The 22,878-nt window shown below is 33.6% G+C and overlaps 1 protein-coding gene across 1 annotated transcript in view; it reads right to left on the bottom strand.

The window, feature by feature from the left end:
- The window catches only part of LOC127728000 (mucin-16-like), a 295,239-nt gene that overhangs the window by 119,122 nt on the left and 153,239 nt on the right, over positions 1-22,878 (bottom strand). Inside the window, exons 23-30 of the mRNA XM_052235153.1 lie at positions 22,305-22,556; positions 21,384-21,518; positions 20,851-21,054; positions 18,872-19,120; positions 12,338-12,548; positions 7,341-7,510; positions 6,934-7,095; positions 4,347-4,466 (exon numbers count right to left, since the gene is read on the bottom strand). Coding sequence (XP_052091113.1) covers positions 4,347-4,466; positions 6,934-7,095; positions 7,341-7,510; positions 12,338-12,548; positions 18,872-19,120; positions 20,851-21,054; positions 21,384-21,518; positions 22,305-22,556 — 1,503 coding nt within the window. The remainder of the gene's footprint in view (positions 1-4,346; positions 4,467-6,933; positions 7,096-7,340; positions 7,511-12,337; positions 12,549-18,871; positions 19,121-20,850; positions 21,055-21,383; positions 21,519-22,304; positions 22,557-22,878) is intronic.

The following is a 22,878-nucleotide window of genomic DNA, read 5'->3' as shown; positions in this document are numbered from 1 at the left end:
TGGAGTTAAGTGATTTTCAGCAATGAGTGCAAGTTAGTCAATGGGCAAGATTCTCTTGTCAGTGACTGGAGAAAGGTCAGAAAAGAGTGGTTGACTGATTATATTTGCCCTCTATGTCGGTTTAATGATTTGGGAATGTATTACCTACCATTATGACAGAACAATAATTGTTATGGAAGGAAACATAAATGCCTCTAAATACATTGACATTATTGACAATAATGTGTGGCCAGTGGTTGTTCGTCATTTTCCCAATGATGACTACGTTATTAAAAATGACAATCCCCCCATCCATCAGGCCCGATCTGTTCAGGATATTTGTTGGGAAACAGATTTAAAAAGCATGCATTAGCCAGCTCAAGAGTCCTGACATCAATATTTTTGAAAACTGTTGGTGCTGATTAAAAAGAAAACTGCAAAAACAAACCCGAAACATAATTAATACCAAAGACCTGGAAAGTGAAATTTGTGACGTATTTTCTTAACGGTTTAACAATTCCTAGGAGAAATTTACGAGTACTAAGTAACAAAGGAAATATTACAAAGTATGAAGTAAGGAATTTTTTATTTTGTTATTTGTTCAATAGTTCCAGATGTTTTCATGTGCAGATTTACATCGACCGGCAGCCATTTTTTATGAATACTTTTGGTGGACAACTGCACGATGTAAAATAAAGAAATTGTAATGGTCAAATAATATTAAATAAAGCAGAAATACCCTAAAAGTACAATGGAATCATCAATGATTTTGACATTCCTACGACTATCTTAATAGCAACTATGTTACCCCCTCCCCCCTTTTAAAAAAAAAAAGATACAGCTTACAATTTAAATTCATACTTTTCTAATCATTTCAAACAAAGAAGCAGATTTAAACAATCAAGAGTCTGACTTGATTAACTGCAATTATAGATAGAGAAGCTTATTTACACACCAGATCCATTTGGACATGTTTACTATAACTACAGGCATTTTTCTATATAATGTACGAGGGTGACCAACTAGGATTTTCTACAATTAGCTAGATATTTTTTTTATATATACATTCAAGAATAAATTGCTTCGCCGAGCGCAGCTGGATACGACCACAGAGGTCCAACCCTGAACAGTTGGGGAAAAAATGGACACAATATTCGCACTTGATGCAGGTCTTAATTTGGATTGTAATTAAATATTTGACACATAAAAGGTTTCTGACACAGAATAAATGTAGTCAAAGAACTTAGAATTGGTTATACATTGTATGATTTGAATTTATATTCAATTTTTTGCTTTTGTGCAATACACTTTGCTGTTGCGAATTGACCCCCCTTCCCCCCACAAACAAACAAAAATTTGCCCCCTTTTTTTTTTGCTTTTGTGCAATACACTATGCTGTTGTGTATTAACCCCACCCCCCCACACACACTTTTTTTTTGCAAAAAAAATAATACTTGAAGATTTTTTTTTTAATTTCTGAAATCTGAATGAGAAAAAATTGACCCCCCACAATTTCTTTTTACCCCCCCCCCCCCCCTTTTTTCCCCCAAAAAATTATTTCCCTCAAGATATGGTAATAATCTCAATTCAAATTTCCATTGGAGTTTGCAACCTTAATTACCCATTTCAATTTACCATAGTGCTAACTTAATCTATTTTATAATAGAATTTAAAATATGGTGTCAAATCTTTCATATGGATTTTTTTGTAAAAAAAAAAAGATGCAACATTTGCAGATATTCTTACTGGTCTTCCTTTATAAATATGCATTTCTTTAAACATAATTTAAAAGCAGTGTAAGGGAGGTAATCAAATAAAGGCAACAGTAGTATACCGCTGTTCGAAATTCATAAATCGATTGAGAAAAAAACAAATCCGGAAACACATCAAATATAAGAGGAAAACAGAAACACAACATTAAAATGTAACACACACAGAAACGAACTATAATATAACAATGGCCATTTTCCTGACTTGGTACAGGACATTTTAAGAAAAAAATGTTGTATTTGGATTACCTCCCTTACACTGCTTTTAAATTGTCTTCATTGTTCATTAACCATTACTTTATACATAACTTAAAAGCAGTGTAAGGGAGATTATTAAAATGATGTATTTGAATAACCTCCCTTACACTGCTGTAAATTAAAGTACTTGTCCATTAACCAGGACACCCTTGTTTTTCACCCTTTTTTGTCCCTCATTCCTAAACGGTTTGAGCCATAACCCCCCAAAGCAAATCCTAACCATCTCTTTGTGGTATGGAAACTTGTGGTATAATTTCAGAGAGATCCATACACCGTTCCACAAGTTATTGTCTGGAAACTAGAAAAATGCCCCCTTTTTGGCCCCTAATTCCTTAACTGTTGGTACCATAATCCCAAAAATCAATCCCAACCTTCCTTTTGTGGTATTGAACCTTATGGTAAAATGTCATAGAGATCCATTCACTTAAACTCAAGTTATTGTGCGAAAACCAATGTGTCTTCGGACGACAACGACGACGACAACGTCATACCAATAAACGACCGCAAAAACTTTTGCGGTCGTATAATAATTAAAACTCAATTTAATTTACGAAGAAAAAAGTAATTTTTCAAGAGTTAAACATGTGCTTTATTTACTATGTTAAACAAGTGCAACTATTAAAATTGAGAATGGAAATGGGGAATGTATCAAAGAGACAACAACCCGACCATAGAGCAGACAACAGCTGAAGGCCACCAATGGGTCTTCAATGCAGAAACTCCCGCACCTGAACCCCCTTATGATTCATCACCCCCAAACTCAATCACAGCCTTCCCTTTGTGGTATGGTACCTTGCAGTACAATTTTAGAGAGATCCATACACTTGAACACAAGTTATTGTCTGGAAACTGTAAAAATGCTTGTTTTTTTGCCCCTTTTTGGCCCCAAATTCCTAAACGTTTAGGGCAATTACCCCCAAACTCAAACCCAGCTTTCCCTTTGTGATATGGAACCTTGCAGTACAATTTCATAAAGATCCATACACTTACACACAAGTTATTGTCCTGAAACTAGAAAAATGCTTGTTTTTTTGCCCTTTTATGGCCCCTAATTCCTAAAATTTTGAGGGAATTACCCCCAAAATCAATCCCAGCCTTCCCTTTGAGGTATTGTACCTTGCAGTACAATTTCAGAGAGATCCATACACTTGAACACAAGTTATTGTCTGGAAACTAGAAAAATGCTTATTTTTGGCCCCTTTTTGACCCCTTATTCCTAAATGTTTTAGGCAATTACCCCCAAACTCAATTCCAGCATTCCCTTTGTGATATGGAACCTTGTGGTACAATTTCATAAAGATCCATACACTTGAACACAAGTTATTGTCATGAAACTAGAAAAATGCTTGTTTTTGCCCCTTTTTGGCCCCTAATTCCTAAAATTTGGAGGCAATTATCCCCAAAATCAATCCCAGCATTCCCTTTGTGATATGGAACCTTGTGGTACAATGTCAGAGAGATCCATACACTTACACGCAAGTTATTGTCATGAAACTAGAAAAATGCTTGTTTTTTGCCCCTTTTTGGCCCCTTATTCCTAAAATTTGGAAGCAATTACCCCCAAAATCAATCCCAGCATTCCCTTTGTGATATGGAACCTTGTGGTACAATGTCAGAGAGATCCATACACTAACACACAAGTTATTTCCGGAAGTTACAAAAATGTTAATTTTTGGCCCCTTTTTGGCCACTAATTCCTTAACTGTTAGTACCATAATCCCCACCTTCCTTATGTGGTATTAAACCTTATGGTAAAATTTCATAGAGATCCATTCACTTAAACTAAAGTTAGAGTGCGAAAACCAATGTGTCTTCGGACGACGACGCCAACGTCATACCAATATATGACCACAAAATTTTTTGGCAGTCGTACAAAAATGATACTATCCACTACTTTAGACTAGCAAAGTTCACAGTTGGTAGTTTAATCCTTTCATATCTATTAATTATAATCCCTAAATCTGACAATAATTTACTTAAGCTAAATCAAAATCAACTACAAAATTTCAAAGGGTTGTATCCATATTATCAAATGATAGCATCATGCATTAAATAAAATACAGCCTAAAACATGCAAAAATTCCTAATATATTCTTCTTAGCAGATTCAGCACTTACCAATACATTGTACCCTTAACAACCTGTAATCTGTAAATGATAATAAAATATTTATTATAAATTCCTTAGATGTAATTGTTAAAACATGCATGGGCATGTAAGTTTTTAGATATTAGTTATCAAAAAAAGATATAATTCACAATTTCATTTTGAAAAATAAACTATATAAATCAAGGTTGTGATATCAAATATCCTATTATAATTATGGCTATACAGTACTAACCTACACATTGATCAGCAATATATCTGTATCCTGCTTCACAAGAACAGGTATAACCACCCATATTGTTGGTACAAATCTGTTCACAAACAGGATTTGTTCTGTTTAAGCATTCATTAACATCTAAAATGAATAAATACAAAATTATTCTAAAAATACTTGAAATATTTGCCACTTTAAATAAATAACCATCAATCAATCAAACACTGTAAATTCAGAAATTAATTAAATGCTTATTTCATACACAATTAGTTTAATATTTGATATCCATGTAACCCAACTATCAAAGATATTTTAAATCTTTAGAACCAAAGAAACTTTAAGTTTTGTTCAATTGTTTTCTTCATCCAGATAATCCCAAATAAAGAGCTGCGCATGATACGCCCGTCGCTTTTTCAAAGAATAAACTTCCAAAACTCCTTTATAAAAAACTAAAGGGATGTTATTTCAATAGATATATACCAGTCACCAAAGTTTCATGAAAACTGCTCAAAGCACATTTGAGTTATTGTCCGAAAACTGGAAAATCAACCCTTTTTTACGAATAAAATCCCAGAACTTGGAAACGTAAAATCTAAAATTTATAAAAATCGAAAGGGAGGTTACTTCAATAGATATGAACAATTCAGCAAAGTTTCATGAAGACTGCTCAAAGCATTTTTGAGTTATAGTCCGAAAACTGGAAAATCCCCCTTTTTTAATGAATAAAACCCCATAAGGTATAGAACCACTAATTCAGGCCAGGTCGGAAAGAACATACAAGAAAGTAGTACATATTTTAAACAAAATAGTTCCTACATATAGCTGTATCACTGTCAATAGGTGAAATATTTGGGTAGTTTTGATATCAAATGAAAGCTTGGGGACTTGGGATCACTGTAGAGCCCTTGTTGAAAATTTCTTTTGAATAATAAAGAAGTATGTAAAATTTTAATAGGAGGGCACATTTGCCATGTTGTTCAGATCAAAAGTACCTGTTTTTGTATTATCAAACTTCCGGGAACCAGTACGCTCTAATATGCAATTAAAGGTATGTTGAATTTTTCAATACAAGTCAGGATAAGGTATAGTTTTGACATGAAATAACTGCCGCTATATTTGAAATTAAGACAAAGTAGCCATTAATGCTTGAAATTGCAGAATTTAACATAGAAAGCAATAGGGCTATGAATTAGTGGTTTTATACCATAACTTGGAAACATAAAATCTGAAATTCATAAAAATCAAAAGGGAGCTCACATCAATAGATATAAACAATTCATCAAAGTTTCTTGCAAATTGGTGAAAGTGTTTTGAGTTATTGTCCGAAAACTGGAAAATCCCCCTTTTTAATGAATAAAACCCTATAACTCTGAAACGTAAAATCTAAAATTTATAAAAATCAAAAGGGAGCTCACGTCACTATACATAAACAATTCACCAAAGTTTCATGCAAATTGGTTAAAGCGTTTTTGAGTTATTGTCCGACATGTTGACGACGGACAGACGGACGGTAAACAGACGGACGGACGGACAGATGGACGGACGGAAAAACAGACGGACAACGGTATACCATAATACGTCCCGTAAACAGGCATATATAAAATTAATGTTTGTTTCCTGCCTCTTTTTCTGTTGGATTGTGGACTCTGATATTTGATTGTCTTGCCAAAATTATTTATTTAAGAAATAGGGCTTTGTGTTGTTAGAGGAGACTTTGAATTCTATTTCCACTGGCACTGGACATTAAGCAACCAACAATCAATCAATCTATTTCCACTTAAATAGTCAAATTTATAATAAAATTGACCAAAACTGAGTGAAAAAGTTGTCATAACATCGAAATTGTAAAAGTTCCAATGGCATGCAAAAAATATTGGACATGTAGTGTAAAACAGGATGGATTCTGACTCAGAGAAAAAGTTGTGATTTTTCAAGATTGTTTAGAAATTTTTTTCTAATCTTATAAACCATCTATTTTTTTGAACTGGAGGCAGGAAACAGTTTTGTTTTTGGGCCCTAATGTAAAATATATACATTCATCTAAAATATATCAGTGACTGGCAGTTTTCAAATCTTGACAATAACTTCAGCTGTACATTATTATATTCTAAGATCTTTTTTCAAACTGAAAGACCAAATTTAAGTAAATCACACTGTCACTGTAGCTTTATCATGTGTTGTTAAGGGATGTCAATACAATTTCAGGGGAGATAATCATTAATGGGACAATTAAAGTAGTAACATAAATTTTCAAATGATACTAAACTTTAATCACGATTTCCATTCTGTACAAAAACTCAATTCTGAACTTTATGTTGGACTGACCTTTATTTTGTATTGACCTCTACTTTGACCCTTAATGCTGAACTCACCTCAATGTTGAACTGAATTTTATTCTGTACTTTTTGTTCTGACCTTTACCCCCTACATCAAACATTTATTTCATACTGACTCATAACCTGAGTGTTTATGCTGTATTGATTTCTTTCTTGAATTTTTATGTATTTCCTACCTCTATTCTGAACTTTTATTTTGCAGACTTCTATCCTGAATATTAATTGTGTACCAGTACTGACCTCTATCTTCAATATTTTAGCACAACACTCACCAGTACATTTTCCATTGATCAATTCAAAGCCTGCCTCACAATTACTACAGCTGTATAACACTTTATCGTTGTCTTGATCTGCAGGTGACTTGTCTATACATGTTGTAAGCGATGGACAAGGATTGTTTGCACACCCATCTGTGTCTTTATCACACTTTTGTCCTGTAAAATTGAAATTAATTAGTTATAAATGTGGCACATGATTAAGATTTACCAAAATATATAAATATTCATTATGCAAACATGTGTAGATTCACATATCAAAGAAATTGTCCAATGCTTTATGAAACTGCATACACATAAATAGTGAAAGATATAAAAAATGCTATAATAATAAGAAACTTTTTTACTTCAAAAGTTCTATTTTTACATCTAAGACAGTTTTTCTGTCAGATAAAGTTTCTTACCATCCCAGCCAACATCACATTTACATTGAACAGTATAATACAACAGTGATGAGCTGCCAGTTATGACATTTTCATAGTCACATATACCATTATTGCTACATCCTGGACATAAATAAATTGCGACCGTTTCTGTGGAGGATATACCACTGTTGGTATCAACTGCATAATAACTGAAATAAAAGAAAAAAAAAACATGTAATTGTTTTAGTTAATAATACTTTGTCTCTCTTTCTAAACTTATTTGGGCAGATATGGCTGTATGAGGAACACACAATTTTTTTTCTCACTAAATGGTAAGTAAGAAAGTAAGTAAAGGAGTAGGGGCATTAAGGCCCAGTGTTAGCCAAAGATGATGTTATGACGTCACAATTACATCATTAAATACACCAATTTCATGAAAACAAAGAAAACGGCTAAGTTTATGCAGTTTTCTGTCATTATTTCCTTTGATGAAACATCGTGCACAGGCAAGAAACAACAAAATAATTTATGAGAAGCTTAATTATAACTATTGACAATATAAATTTGTTTCTTGGTTGCGCACATACTTTTCAAATCTAATATATACCTAAAAGTTGACGTAAAACAAGGAAATTCAAGAAATATTACAAAATATACACATTTTGTCATAGATTGTTGCCATGGTAACTTGTTAAATGTGATGTGAAATTTATTTTCTGAACACCTTGTACCTAAGTGTAGTTTGGACAAAGTTAAGAATATGTATTGTAACTTTTCAATTTGGACATATATTTGGGCCAAATAAGGGCCTTATTGCCCCTACTCCTTTTATTTAAAGTCATATATGTATACAATAACAAAGAAAACATGAGTTCTGAAGAGCTCTTTACCCAACTAAAATGAGGACACATTGTATAGCATTTCATTTAAGTGCCATATATCAAAAGTACTTGTGCCAGTCAACCTAACTTACTAAAAAAAGAAAAATTTTAACTTTGAGGTCAAATAACTAGAGGCTCTCAAGAGCCTGTGTCGCTCACCTGTATTTACTGATGCTTTGGAAATCATGTAAAATAAGGTTAAAATCATAATTAATAGTATTAGATATTAGATATTATAATGATACCCTAATAATGATTATGGCCAAGTATGGTTAACTTTGTCTCAGTAGTTTCAGAGAAGAAGATTTTTGTAAAAGATTACAAAAATTTACGAAAAATTGTTAAAAATTGACTATAAAGGGCATTAACTCCTAAAGGAGTCGACTGACAATTTTGGTCATGACGACTTATTTGTAGATCTTACTTTGCTGAACATTATTGCTGTTTACAGTTTATCTCTATCTATAATAATATTTAAGATAATAACCAAAAACTGCAAAATTTCCTTTAAATTACCAATTCAGGGGCAGCAGGCCAACAACGGGTTGTCGGATTTGTCTGAAAATTTCAGGGCAGATAAACCTAAATCTGATGAACATTTTTGCCACCTGTCAGATTTGCTCTAAATGCTTTAGTTTCAGAGATATAAACCAAAAACTGCATTTTACCCCTATGTTCTATTTTTAACCAAGTCGGCCATGATGGTTGGAAGGCGGGGTCATCAGACAAATTTTTTGAACTAGATACCCTAATAATGATTATGGCCAAGTATGGTTAACTTTGTCTCAGTAGTTTCAGAGAAGAAGATTTTTGTAAAAGATTACAAAAATTTACGAAAAATTGTTAAAAATTGACTATAAAGGGCAATAACTCCTAAAGGAGTCGACTGACAATTTTGGTCATGACGACTTCTCTGTAGATCTTACTTTGCTGAACATTATTGCTGTTTACAGTTTATCTCTATCTATAATAATATTCAAGATAGTAACCAGAAACTGCAAAATTTCCTTAAAATTACCAATTCAGGGGCAGCAACCCAACAACAGGTTGTCAGATTTGTCTGAAAATTTCAGGGCAGATAGATCTTGACCTGATAATCAGTTTTACCCTCTGTCAGATTTACTCTTAATGCTTTGGTTTCATAGATATAAGCCAAAATCTACATTTTACCACTATGTTCTAATTTTAGCCATGGTGGCCATCTTGGTTGGTTGGCGGGGTCATCGGACACATTTTTTAAACTAGATACCCTAATGATGATTGTGGCCAAGCTTGGTTAAATTTGGCCCAGTGGTATCAGAGGAGAAGATTTTTGTAAAAAGCTAACGACGACGACGGACGACAAGTGATGAGAATAGCTCACTTGGCCCTTCGGGCCAGGTGAGCTAAAAAGGTTATGAAATGGTCATGAAGGATTGCAACAAATCTTCTAATGGTGACAAATTCACAGTCACTCTAAACAGCTTTACTTTACTTGAAATGCAAACAGCTTTATGGCTAAAACAAACTTGTGTGTAATAAATATATCTATATATTACATATGGTGTACATGGTGTAGCATTCTTCTTTTTTCATTGGTTATTACGATCATGTGTTTCAAAGGGTATTCCATGTACATGAAACTTCCGTTTTGAGACCAATGCCTAAGGAAAGTATATTGCTATAGCAAGCTATAGCAAACTTTCCAAAAACTACCTTGACCAAAAACTTTAACCTGAAGCGGGACAGACGGACGAACAGATGGACGAACGGACAGACAGACGAACGAACGAACAGACGCAGACTGAAAAACATAATGCTCCTAGTTGGGGCATAAAAATGGATATGTGGTATGATTACCAAAGAGACAAAATGTGATACAATTCAAAAGAAAAACCTGTATGATGAAACAAACAATAAAGAAAAACAAATATGACAGACAGTAATCATCACATGATCATTGAAATGAAACCAAACTGTAATCTTTATATTCTAAATTTATACATTGTACTGTATAATGTTCTAAATGTTAGTTCAGTATAGGCAAGGTTAGACAATGATTGACAATCAGTAAAAAGTCCAGTTCTTTATAGACGACTTTCAAATTCATGTATTTTCAGGTACATTTCCAATGTCACAATGCTTATCATATTATTACAACACAGTAAAAAGAGCTGATTGCTCAATGATGTCATGTGCTGAGATTGACCTTTGGTCAACCAGCCTAACTCATTCTTAAGTTTTACAAGAATGTGTCCATGGTATATGGATGCCCCACTTGCACTATCATTTTCTATGTTCAGTGGACCGTGAAATTGGGGTTCAAAACTCTAATTTGGCATTAAAATTAGAAAGATCAGACAGACGGACGAACGGACAGACAGACGAACGAACAGACAGAAAAACATAATGCCCCTAGGTGGGACATAAAATGGATATATGGTATGATTGCCAAAGAGACAAAATGTGATGCAATTCAAAAGAAATAAAATGCTCCGCTGGGCGCAGCTTGATACGACCGCAGAGGTCGGACCCTGAACAGTTGGGGCAAGTATGGACACAACATTCAAGCTTGATACAGCACTGAATTTGGATTGTAATTAAATATTTGACACAGCATAGGTTTCTGACACAGAATGAAAGTGGTCTAAGAACTTCAAAATTTTTAATTTACCTATTCAAACCATATCATTATTATTTGCTTTTATATATAAATCAGAAATAACCAATTTAAAATGGAAAATTTTAAAGAAAAAAAAATGAAAAAAAAATCCCCCCCAAAATTTTTTGAACCCCCTTTTGATTCATCACCCCCAAACTCAATCCCAGCCTTCCCTTTGTGGTATGGTACCTTGCAGTACAATTTCAGAGAGATCCATACACTTGAACACAAGTTATTGTCTGGAAACTAGAAAAATGCTTGTTTTTTGGCCCCTTTATGGCCTCAAATTCCTAAACGTTTAGGGCAATTACCCCCAAACTCAAACCCAGCTTTCCCTTTGTGATATGGAACCTTGCAGTACAATTTCATAAAGATCCATACACTTACACACAAGTTATTGTCATGAAACTAGAAAAATGCTGGTTTTTTTGCCCTTTTATGGCCCCTAATTACTTAAATTTTGAGTGAATTACCCCCAAAATCAATCCCAGCCTTCCCTTTGTAGTATGGTACCTTGCAGTACAATTTCAGAGAGATCCATACACTTGAAGACAAGTTATTGTCTGGAAACTAGAAAAATGCTTATTTTTGGCCCCTTTTTGGCCCCTAATTCCTTAACTTTTTGGGCAATTACCCCCAAACTCAATTCCAGCTTTCCCTTTGTGATATGGAACCTTGTAGTACAATTTCATAAAGTTCCATATACTTACACATAAGTTATTGTCATGAAACTAGAAAAATGCTTGTTTTTTGCCCCTTTTTGGCCCCTAATTCCTATAATTTGGAGGCAATTACCCCCAAAATCAATCCCAGCATTCCCTTTGTGATATGGAACCTTGTGATACAATGTCAGAGCGATCCATAGACTTACACACAAGTTATTGTCATGAAACTAGAAAAATGCTTGTTTTTTGCCCCTTTTTGGCCCCTTATTCCTAAAATTTGGAGGCAATTACCCCCAAAATCAATCCCAGCTTTCCCTTTGTGATATGGAACCTTGTGGTACAATGTCAGAGAGATCCATACACTTACCCACAAGTTATGTCTGGAAGTTACAAAAATGCTTATTTTTGGCCCCTAATTCCTTAACTGTTGGTACCATAACCCCCAAAATCAATCCCCACCTTCCTTTTGTGGTATTGAACCTTATGGTAAAATTTCATTGAGATCTATTCACTTAAACTAAAGTTAGATTGCGAAAACTACTGTGTCTTCGGACGACGACGCCAACGTCCTACCATTATACGACCACAAAACTTTTTTTGCGGTCGTATAAAAACCTTACAAAATACAATGAAAAATACACAGAGAGAACATTGAAGTCCATTTCCATAATACACTATTTACATATGTAATATATAAATCAAGGACTTTCACTCAGGCAATGTATCCTTGTCAAAAATTCAACAAGTGTTAAAGACACTAAGCTGACACAGGAAACAGCACATAAAAGTTTCACCTCCATGACTTTCGTTGCATGCAAGACAAAAGTAGATGTAAATAAAACAGCAAACCTTATATTATAGTTTTCCTCATACTGGTTAGGAATCCAAGTTTTTGATAATAATGCATTTCCCTGTTGTGTCAGTTGGCCTGTGATTGTACCACTGAAGAACACTGTAACATCATCATTATCTGCATCTCTTGCCTCAGCAGACAGATTCACTGTTTCATTCACTGTGGCATTTACTCTCTTTGTTCCAGTTACTATTGGTATCTTATTTGCTGCAAAAGTGACCATTATACACATTTTTAACCAAATGAATATAGCATATCATGAAATATTGTTTTATCCTACTTTTTTAAAGTTCTGCAAAAATATCATGTTCTTTCATCAGACATTGTTACCTTTTTTCATGATGCCACTCTTCACGAAATCAAGAAAAATTGACAGCGTAATTGAATTTTGACCAATGAAGAGCTGAGATTTCGCAAACACTAGTGATTATTGAAAAAAATATTAATTGTTCATGGAAAATGTAAATCTACTAAGGGCTGTTCTAGAATTAAATGCAGTTGGGACATGGGAGGCACTTTTTGAGACCCCAACCACTCATAATATAATTTTTCTATTTTACTTAAAATTGTAACAAATCTTTTTTTAAATGCAACTTCCATGATCAATTAATCTGAGTGCCTCCTAATATATTTCATTTTGTGTGCTTGATGTTCAGATTTTACATTAATTTAACATATGGTTTAAACTATTGGCATTAAAATTAGAAAGATCCTATCATAGGGAACATGTGTACTAAGTTTCAAGTTGATTGGACTTCAACTTCATCAATCAAAGTGCTGGATAGCACCTGTAGAAAGTTTGCAACAGTAGATGTGTATTATTTCAAATAGGTTGTAGATGTGTAGATTGTGTGGTTAATGTTTTTTCGACTTTTAAAAAATTTTACTTAATACAAGAAATAATTGTAACAGGATGCTGTTACGAAGACTCCCAAACAAAGCTCCCATAATTAGTCATTCCCATGGTCGCCTGACATTGGGCAAAGTCCAGTACAAATTGGTTTGGTCTAGTAAAGTGATATGCATAAGTGACGCCTAGGGATTAACCATGTATGTCATTCAAATCTTCTTGAAATCATGAACAGGAATATATATGGTTTAGGGGTGGGAATCTCGACCGTTAACAAGTTCTCAAGCAGGAGGGGGTGGGGGTGACCCCCAGGGAAATCCCCTATATTTCATTTGATTTGTTTTATTGTCCAATACAAAAATGTATATGGTTTAGGGGTAGGGATCTCGACCGTTTACAAGTTCTCAAACAGGAAGGGGTGGGAGTGACCCCATGGGACTCGCCTTTTATTTCATTTGATTTGTTTTATTGTCTCGTACAAGAATATATATGGTTTAGAAATGGGGACTCACGACTGTTTACAAGTTCTCAAACAGGATGGGGTGGGGGTGACCCCAGGGACTCCCCCTATATTTCATTTGATTTGTTTTATTGTCCCATACAAGAATGTATATGGTTTAGGGGTGGGGATCTCGACCGTTTACAAGTTCTCAAACAGGAAGGAGGTGGGATTGACCCCAGGGGATTCGCCTTTTATTTCATTTGATTTGTTTTATTGTCCCGTACAAGAATATATATGGTTTAGAAATGGGGACTCACAACTGTTTACAAGTTCTCAAACAGGATGGGGTGGGGGTGACCCCCAGGGACTCCCCCTATATTTCATTTGATTTGTTTTATTGTCCCATACAAGAATGTATATGGTTTAGGGGTGGGGATCTCGACCGTTTACAAGTTCTCAAACAGGAAGGAGGTGGGAGTGATCACATTGGACTCACCTTTTATTTCATTTGATTTGTTTTATTGTCCCGTACAAGAATATATATGGTTTAGAAATGGGGACTCACGACTGTTTACAAGTTCTCAAAAAGGATGGGGTGGGGGTTACCCCCAGGGACTCCCCTATATTTCATTTGATTTGTTTTATTGTCCCATACAAGAATGTATATGGTTTATGGTTGGGAATCTTGACCGTTAACAAGTTCTCAAACAGGAGGGGGTGGGGGTGACCCCCAGGGACTCCACCTATATTTCATTTGATTTGTTTTATTGTCCCATACAAGAATATATATGGTTTCGGGGGTGGGGATCTCGACCATTTACAAGGTCTTAAACAGTACGGGGTGGGGGTGACCCAGAGGGACTCCCGTTATATTTCATTTGATTTGTATTAATGTCCCGTACATGAATGTATATGGTTTAGGGGTGGGGATCTCGACCGTTTACAAGTTCTTAAACAGAAGGGGGTGGGGTGATCCCAGTGACTCAACCTATATTTCATTTGATTTGTTTTATTGTCCTGTGATCATTACTGAAGACCGCGTGTGTCTATCACTTACTGTTTTCAAGTTATAGGCATTTGAAAATTCAAAAAAAATAAATCCCATAGGGTTCTATAGTAAATCCCTCCCTTCTGTAGGCCTTTGATACAGCACTGAATTTGGATTGTGATTAAATATTTGACACAGCATAGGTTTCTGACACAGAATGAATGTGCTCTAAGAACTTAAAAATTTTTAATTTACCTATTCAAACCATATCATTATTATTTGCTTTTATATATAAATCAGAAATAACCAATTTAAAATGGAAAATTTTAAAGAAAAAAAAAGGAAAAAAAAATCCCCCCCCTAATTTTTTGAACCCCCTTAAGATTCATCACCCCCAAACTCAATCCCAGCCTTCCCTTTGTGGTATGGTGCCTTGCAGTACAATTTCATAGAGATCCATACACTTGAACACAAGTTATTGTCTGAAAACTAGAAAAATGCTTGTTTTTTGCCCCTTTTTGGCCCCATATTCCTAAACATTTAAGGCAATTACCCCCAAACTCAAACCAAGCTTTTCCTTTGTGATATGAAACCTTGTAGTACAATTTCATAAAGATCCATACACTTACACACAAGTTATTGTCCTGAAACTAAAAAAATGCTTGTTTTTTGCCCCTTTTTGGCCCCTAATTTCTAAAATTTTGAGGCAATTACCCCCAAAATCAATCCCAGTCTTCCCTTTGTGGTATAGTACCTTGCAGTATAATTTCAGAGAGATCCATACACTTGAACACAAGTTATTGTCTGGAAACTAGAATAAACAGCTGCGCCATGAGCGCATGATACGCCCGTCGTCTTGTGTGTGAATTTTTATGCAATAAGCATAAATAGTTTCTGACATACGAAAACACCCTTTTTTTTTTTTACAAAAAACTCAATATCTATAAAATAAAATTTTGAATCAAAACCAAAAAGTATACAGATCTTTAGATTAATATAACTAAGAAGTGTGTAAAATTTTAAGCAATAATCATAAATCGTTTTTGAGATACGGCGCGACATGTGAAAACACCCCTTTTAAAAAAAAAATCAATATCTCAAAAATAAAATTTTGAATCAAAACCAAAAAGTATACAGATCTTTAGATTAATATAACTAAGAAGTGTGTAAAATTTTAAGCAATAATCATAAATCATATTTGAGATATGGCGCGACATGTGAAAAACCCCTCCCCCTTTTTTTACAAAATACTCAATAACTCAAAAATAAAATTTTGAATCAAAACCAAAAAGTATACAGATCTTAAGGTTTATATAACTAAGAAGTGTGTAAAGTTTTAAGCAATAATCATAAACTGTTTTTGAGATACAGCGCGACATGTGAAAAACCCCTCCCCCTTTTTAACAAAATACTCAATAACTCAAAAAGAAAATTTTGAATCATCACCAAAAAGTATACAGATCTTAAGATTAATATAACTAAGAAGTGTGTAAAGTTTTAAGCAATAATCATAAATTGTTTTTGAGATACGGCGCGACATGTGAAAAAAAACACACACCTGTTTTAGTTACTAAGTCCCGTAACTCAAAAAGTTTTAATCTTATTTTCACCAAAAAGTATACAGATCGTTTGACCATCATAAGAAACAACTATGTTAAGTTTCATGAAATTTGGATAAGTCATTCTCAAGTTACAGTGCGACATGTTTACGCCTGACAGACAGACGGACAGACAGACAGACAGACGGACGGACGCCGGACATTTGTATAACATAATACGTCCCGTCAAAAATTTGACGGGCGTATAAAAATGCTTATTTTTGGCCCCCTTTTGGCCCCTTATTCTTAAACATTTGGGCAATTACCCCCAAACTCAATTCCAGCTTTCCCTTTGTGATATGGAACCTTGCAGTACAATTTCAGAAAGATCTAAAGACTTACACACAAGTTATTGTCATGAAACTAGAAAAATGCTTGTTTTTTGCCCCTTTTTTGGCCCCTTATTCCTAAAATTTTGAGGCAATGACCCCCAAAATCAATCCAAACATTCCCTTTGTGATATGGAACCTTGCAGTACAATTTCAGAGAGATCCATACACTTGAACACAAGTTATTGTCTGGAAACTAGAAAAATGCTTATTTTTGGCCCCTTTTTGGCCCATTATTCCTAAACGTTTTGGGCAATTACCCCCAAACTCAATTCCAGCTTTCCCTTTGTGATATGGAACCTTGTAGTACAATTTCAGAAAGATCCATACACTTACACACAAGTTATTGTCATGAAACTAGAAAATGCTTGTTTTTTGCCCCTTTTTTAGCCCCTAATTCCTAAAATTTTAAGGCAATTACCCCCAAAATCAATCCAAGCATTCCCTTTGTGATATGGAACCTTGTGGTATAATGTCAGAGAGATCCATACACCAACACACAAGTTATGTCTGGAAGTTACAAAAACGCTTATTTTTGGCCCCTTTTTGGCCCCTAATTCCTTAACTGTTGGTACCATAAACCCCAAAATCAATCCCAATCTTCCTTTTGTGGTATTGAACCTTATGGTAAAATTTCATAGAGATCCATTCACTTAAACTAAAGTTAGAGTGCGAAAACCAATGTGTCTTCGGACGACGACGACGACGCCAATGTCATACCAAAATTTTTTTGCGGTCGTATAAAAACCTGTATAATGAAACAAACAATAAAGAAAAACAAATATGACAGACGGACGGATGAACGAACGGACGCACAGACCGAAAAAACATAATGCCCCTCTACTATCGTAGGTGGGGCTTACAAAGAATTGGAAAATGGTCTATACCAAAACTCACATGATAACTGTAACTACTGATTGTATACCATTTTCCAAACAAACAAAAAAGTTCTAAAATATCTACAGGTAGGACCATCAAGACTTTGTCTGTTTTACCACCTATATTGTATTTTTATAATAATGGTGGCCATGTTGAGTAGATAGGAGAAAAAATCTCTGTAATGAGCCAGCCACTCTAAAGATGATTGAGGGGATGTTTAGTTGTAAAGGCCAAAAGGGTAGCAGGGTATAACAAATAAACAGCTGCCTCATGAGCGCATGATACGCCCGTCACGTATTCAAAGAATAAAGTTCAATAACTTCTCAATGTCATATCAGAAATTTATAAAAATCAAAAGGGAGCTTACGTCAATAGATATAAACAATTCACCAAAGTTTCATGAGAACTGCTGAAATCATTTTTGAGTTATTGTCCGAAAACTGAGAAAATCCCCCCTTTTTTAATGAATGAAACCCCATAACTAGGAAATGTAACATCTAAAATTTATAAAAATAGAAAGGGAGCTAACGTCAATAGATATAAACTATTCACCAAAGTTTCATGAGACCTGCTGAAAGCATTTTTGAGTTATTTTCGGAAAACTGGAAAATCCCCCTTTTTTTAATAAATAAAACCCCATAACTCGAAAACGTAAAATCTAAAATTTATAAAGCAGGTGTTGGAAGATGCAGTTATTTTCAAATTTCACTGTTAATTTGATGTCGAGAGTTCTGTCTTCAGTTGTTTTTGTTTTCTCCTGATGTAAACACACTGAAAATATGTACAATTTTATTTTAGTTGAAAAACATTGCAAATTTCCTGACAATAAATAAAAATCAACAGAAAATTCATTGTACTAGAACAAAATGCTAACTTAATCTGTAACTTGTCATGATAAAACTATACACCATTTATTAAATCAATATCTTTAAGCATAACAAAAAAAGTGCGAAAAACTGATTATTTAAGTGAATTTTCTAAGTCCAAGGACCATAACTCTGCACAAAATCATCAGAAAAGAACAAAATTCGAACTTGATCTGTAACTTGTCATGATAAACAATATACCAAATATCAAATCAATATCTTCAAGCACGAATAAAAAAAGTGTGGAAAACTGATTTGCTGGACTGACGGATGGACAGACAGACAGACAGACAGCGTCTTCGTCAGTAAGGGACTAAAAATTGCAGCTGATGAATACTTATGTCCATGCATTGTACTTTCATGACTTTAAAAAATATAAAGTAATTAATTACTTTTCATTTCTTAAAAAAACAGGACTAGATGTAAAATCAACACATCATGAATAAAATAAGATATGGGTTATACATCAATGAGACAGTAACCAACAACAAAAACAACCTAAAAATATCTAAAGGTCAACAAGAGATAGATGTCTTTAAAATAAACAAAAAAATAAATTAGTTCTATCCATTCCTTACCTGCAATTTTTATCTCTGCATCAGTAGCGACCTCAATTTTCCTTGTATTGTTCGCCACTTGTTCATCTTTATCTAATGCCAGGTAATCATACATACAGCCACGATTTGTTCCACACAGTGCTCCAGCATCAGTTATGTCAGAACTACTAAATGAATCTGTGAAGACTGGAACAAAACTTGTATTCTTGTAGTAATCAGATGAAAATCCTGGGGTATACTGAAATATAGTTGTGCTTTCGTTTGTTCTCCCTGAATAAAACAAAGAAGCAAAACTGTCTTGAATAAACTTTTTGTTCATTTTTATCCTGAAATGGTTATTTTCCAGGATAACATGAAATTGTCACAATGTTCAACTCATCTCTTTATATTCTCACACAAGATAAAATAGATGTTGTTTGGGTTGCTGTCTTATTGATGTACATACCAACATTTCCTTTTAGTCATACTAAAGGCAATCTTGATCTTTATACAATGAATAAGGATTTCAGCAACCACTTAGATGAAGAACAGCAATAAAAGTACAAATCCTCTGATGTATGACTATTTCCTAGTATTTAATGCAAGTGTCTCATGGACGTTCATACAGAATTGTTTCTATCCAATCTTTGTTACTTGTTATTACTGTTTTATAACATTACAATGTCATATATAACATACATATATATGTATGCAAATCTAAATCTATTAATGTAGATTCATTATAATTTGTGGTTTACAAGTTTTTGTTGATTTCATAGGTAAAGGTAAACCACAAATCTAAATGTTCCAATGACGTAAAAGTTTTATATATTTGTAAACAGACTTTTGCAAAACTTGAAATCAAATTTTCTCAAAAATATAATTTTTCCACTATCTAAAAAAATTAGTACCCCAAAAAATAAATGAATCCACAGTGTATTAAATAATTTACTGTATTTGCCGTTATTATTTCACTGCTATTTCTTTGTGAGCTCAATATTGTACATGTCTGTTATAGTATGACAGGAATTAGTCAGATTTCTAAGATCTATGATCACTGAACAGATATCAACAAATATTTTTCTTTCTCAGGTCTCATTACTAACAGTCGTGACAATCAAACTAGATTGATAACTCTACACTGTTCAAAAGTACCAGTTATGTTCAAATGAGTCATTTTCGAAGTGTTATAGCTTAAATACACAGGCACATGCATTTTTGGAATGATTTGAGTGACAGCAAACACATGTTTTATGGGTGTTGACTATATATGTATGTTCTGTAATATAATAATAATAAATATAATAAAATCTTCTTTTGTTTAAAAAACAGTTGTACAATCTGTATTTGGCAATTCAAAATCCAATATTAACTGATAAATATCAAAATTAAATACTTTATTACAAATTACTCATTTCTTTTCATAGCATTGCATAACATAAACTGGAATCTGTTTGTATTTACCGGAATGAAAAAAGTATATAAATCAGTGGGGAACCAGATTTTGTATAAACTACAAAATGTAATAGGTTATTCGTTCTGTGTTGGTTATTCATTCTAGACAGACACACTGAGCGTAACAGTCTGCAGGAAGACATGTCACCCTACCTAAACACATTATTCCGACTCCAAGCCAACCAGTCTTTGCTTTTTACTCAAAATGGTGTGTACTTAGCCAAGAAGCAGCAAATACCAATTTTGAAGTCTTTGGTTTGACTAGGCCGGGGTTCAATCCCACAACCTCCCTCACTCAAGGCGAGTACGCTACCACCAATGCATTGACTAGGCTTAAGGCAATTTAGAGTTTGACATATTGTATACACACTTGTCTGTTGTCGATGACTGTATTTGACATCAAGATATCTTTTGGTTTGCTTTGTCATTAACATACACCCAAAATCTTTGTCAAATAATATTCAGAAAGCAGAAATATTTGGACTGGGAAATAATTCAAACAGTGGCTTATACTACAGCTGTAAGTCGTAGTTCTGTTATTATTTCAAATATCATCACAGACTTACAAAACTCTCCAAACTTATAATAAATGTCAGATTCAGTTGAGTTAGATGGAATTGTTGTACCATCTGGAAGTTCAAAGTCATCCTCTTTATTTCCATTCACATTTCCCAGAAGACCACTGAATCCAGAACTTCCTTTCAATTTCTCTGGTAGGAGTATTTTGTTGTCTAACATTTTCACTGCCAATGAAACTTCCAGTGCAATTCCTGTTAAATGTATATTATGTATGAATAAAGACAAAATACTTGATGAAAGCATTCCTGCAAACTTTATCTATAAATACAAAACACTGTTTACTTGGAAAATTTTGAACTAAATCTTATTATTTTGTAAGAAATTAACAAACTCATTTTGTGAAGACAAAGTATAGTTAGTAATAAAATCAAAAATTTACTCCAGAAAACAGTACATGTAAATTAACTGTAGATGTGAAAGTTTTAGGTTCATATCAAATATAAAATTGACAAAATATCAATTTGTACATAAATGCAAACAACTAACCTTGATGAAATCCCCCTATATGCTACATACATACCTGAAGTCGTAAACACTGCTTTTAATGAATTACTGCCTAGTCTTTCCACAACTATATTGTCTTGTCTTTCTAGGAAATTTGTATCATTGTAGAAAACCAGAGTAAAATCTCTGTCATTTATTCTTATTATAAGTCCTGAAATATATGCAACTATCAATTAATTGTATTGAAAATTAACTTTGGCCTAACTTAGGAAGTTGATGTTGTTCAGTTCAGGCCCCTTCTGATGCTCCCTAATAATCTGTGTTTTAAGTTGCATTTTTTTTTTCTTAAGTGTATTTGTTGAAATTATTCTATAACATGTCATGCCCACAGGAATCGCAATAATATGTTTACATTCCATCAACTGGCATGAATTTAACATGCTTTCTTGAACATCGGATAAATGAAACACCTCTGAAGACATTTTTTTAGCACGTTCTTCTTTTTAATCTGATTTCTTTTTGAAATGTAAAGGTCACCATGATAAATGTTTTGCTAAAAACATTGGCTTGTAAAACAAATATTGCTCTTTGTAATGATAGTCAACAAAAGCATTATTGATTTCATTGTCCACTAAAAAAACAAGCTAACCTAACTTCATTGTATCTTTTACATAAGATAAATGAGCTGTAATTTGAAGGGTTATCAGTGAACTTCTTATTCTAATAAATTAAAAGATTTGGGATTGTTTATTTGAAAATAATATTTTTTCAATTGAGTTCCATTTTCAATATAATTTGTGAAAGTGATCAAATCCCACACAAAGTTACATGAAGCTGAAAGCTAAAATATTTAAGAAGGCATGTACAAGTTAAGGAATTATAAAGATCTTTGAAAAGCCAGAGTAAATTACAAATGTATTAAAGCCAGAGTAAATTACAAATGTATTATACACTGCTAAGTCTAAAATTATTTAATTTCATCAATATCAGACTTTACCATCACGATTAGAATCCATTTCTACTTGAAATTTCCCATTGCTGGTGACATCCAATGCAGCGAATCCACCAAAAATCGTAGCTGATATAGGTTTTTCATTCTTATCCAAAGCTTGTATAGTCCTTGTTTGAAGTTTAAATATCTCGTTTGCAGTACTGCTGTGGACATTCAATAACATGTATTCTCCTATTCCATTATAAGTGTAATCAAATCCATCCAGAGTTTTGAAATGTGGATCACCAGCCATTAAACCTATAAAAACATTTTTATTATAAGCTTTTTTTCTGTTAACATGGTAAAGTCAAGTATATAATTTTTTACAAGGTTTGCCGGTTTTTCCGGCCAAAGGTCGTGGTTCTCTACTGCTTCCTCCACCAATAAAAACTGGCCTCCACGAAATAGCCAAAAATGCTGAAAGTGGCATTAAAAAAAAAAAAAAAATCAATTAATCAATCAAGTATATTTTTTTATGTCTTTATTAAGTTAAACTGGGGAATGGATGAGCATAGCATTAATTATAACTCACACTTTTAAAAATCTTATTGCATTGTTTGTATTCAATATCTTTTAATTT

The sequence above is a fragment of the Mytilus californianus genome, unplaced genomic scaffold (assembly GCF_021869535.1).
Source record: "Mytilus californianus isolate M0D057914Y unplaced genomic scaffold, xbMytCali1.0.p SCAF_2, whole genome shotgun sequence".
NCBI classification, from domain to species: domain Eukaryota; kingdom Metazoa; phylum Mollusca; class Bivalvia; order Mytilida; family Mytilidae; genus Mytilus; species Mytilus californianus.
The sequence above is the reverse complement of the archived record's forward strand: the minus strand, read 5'-3'. Positions and strand labels throughout refer to the sequence as shown.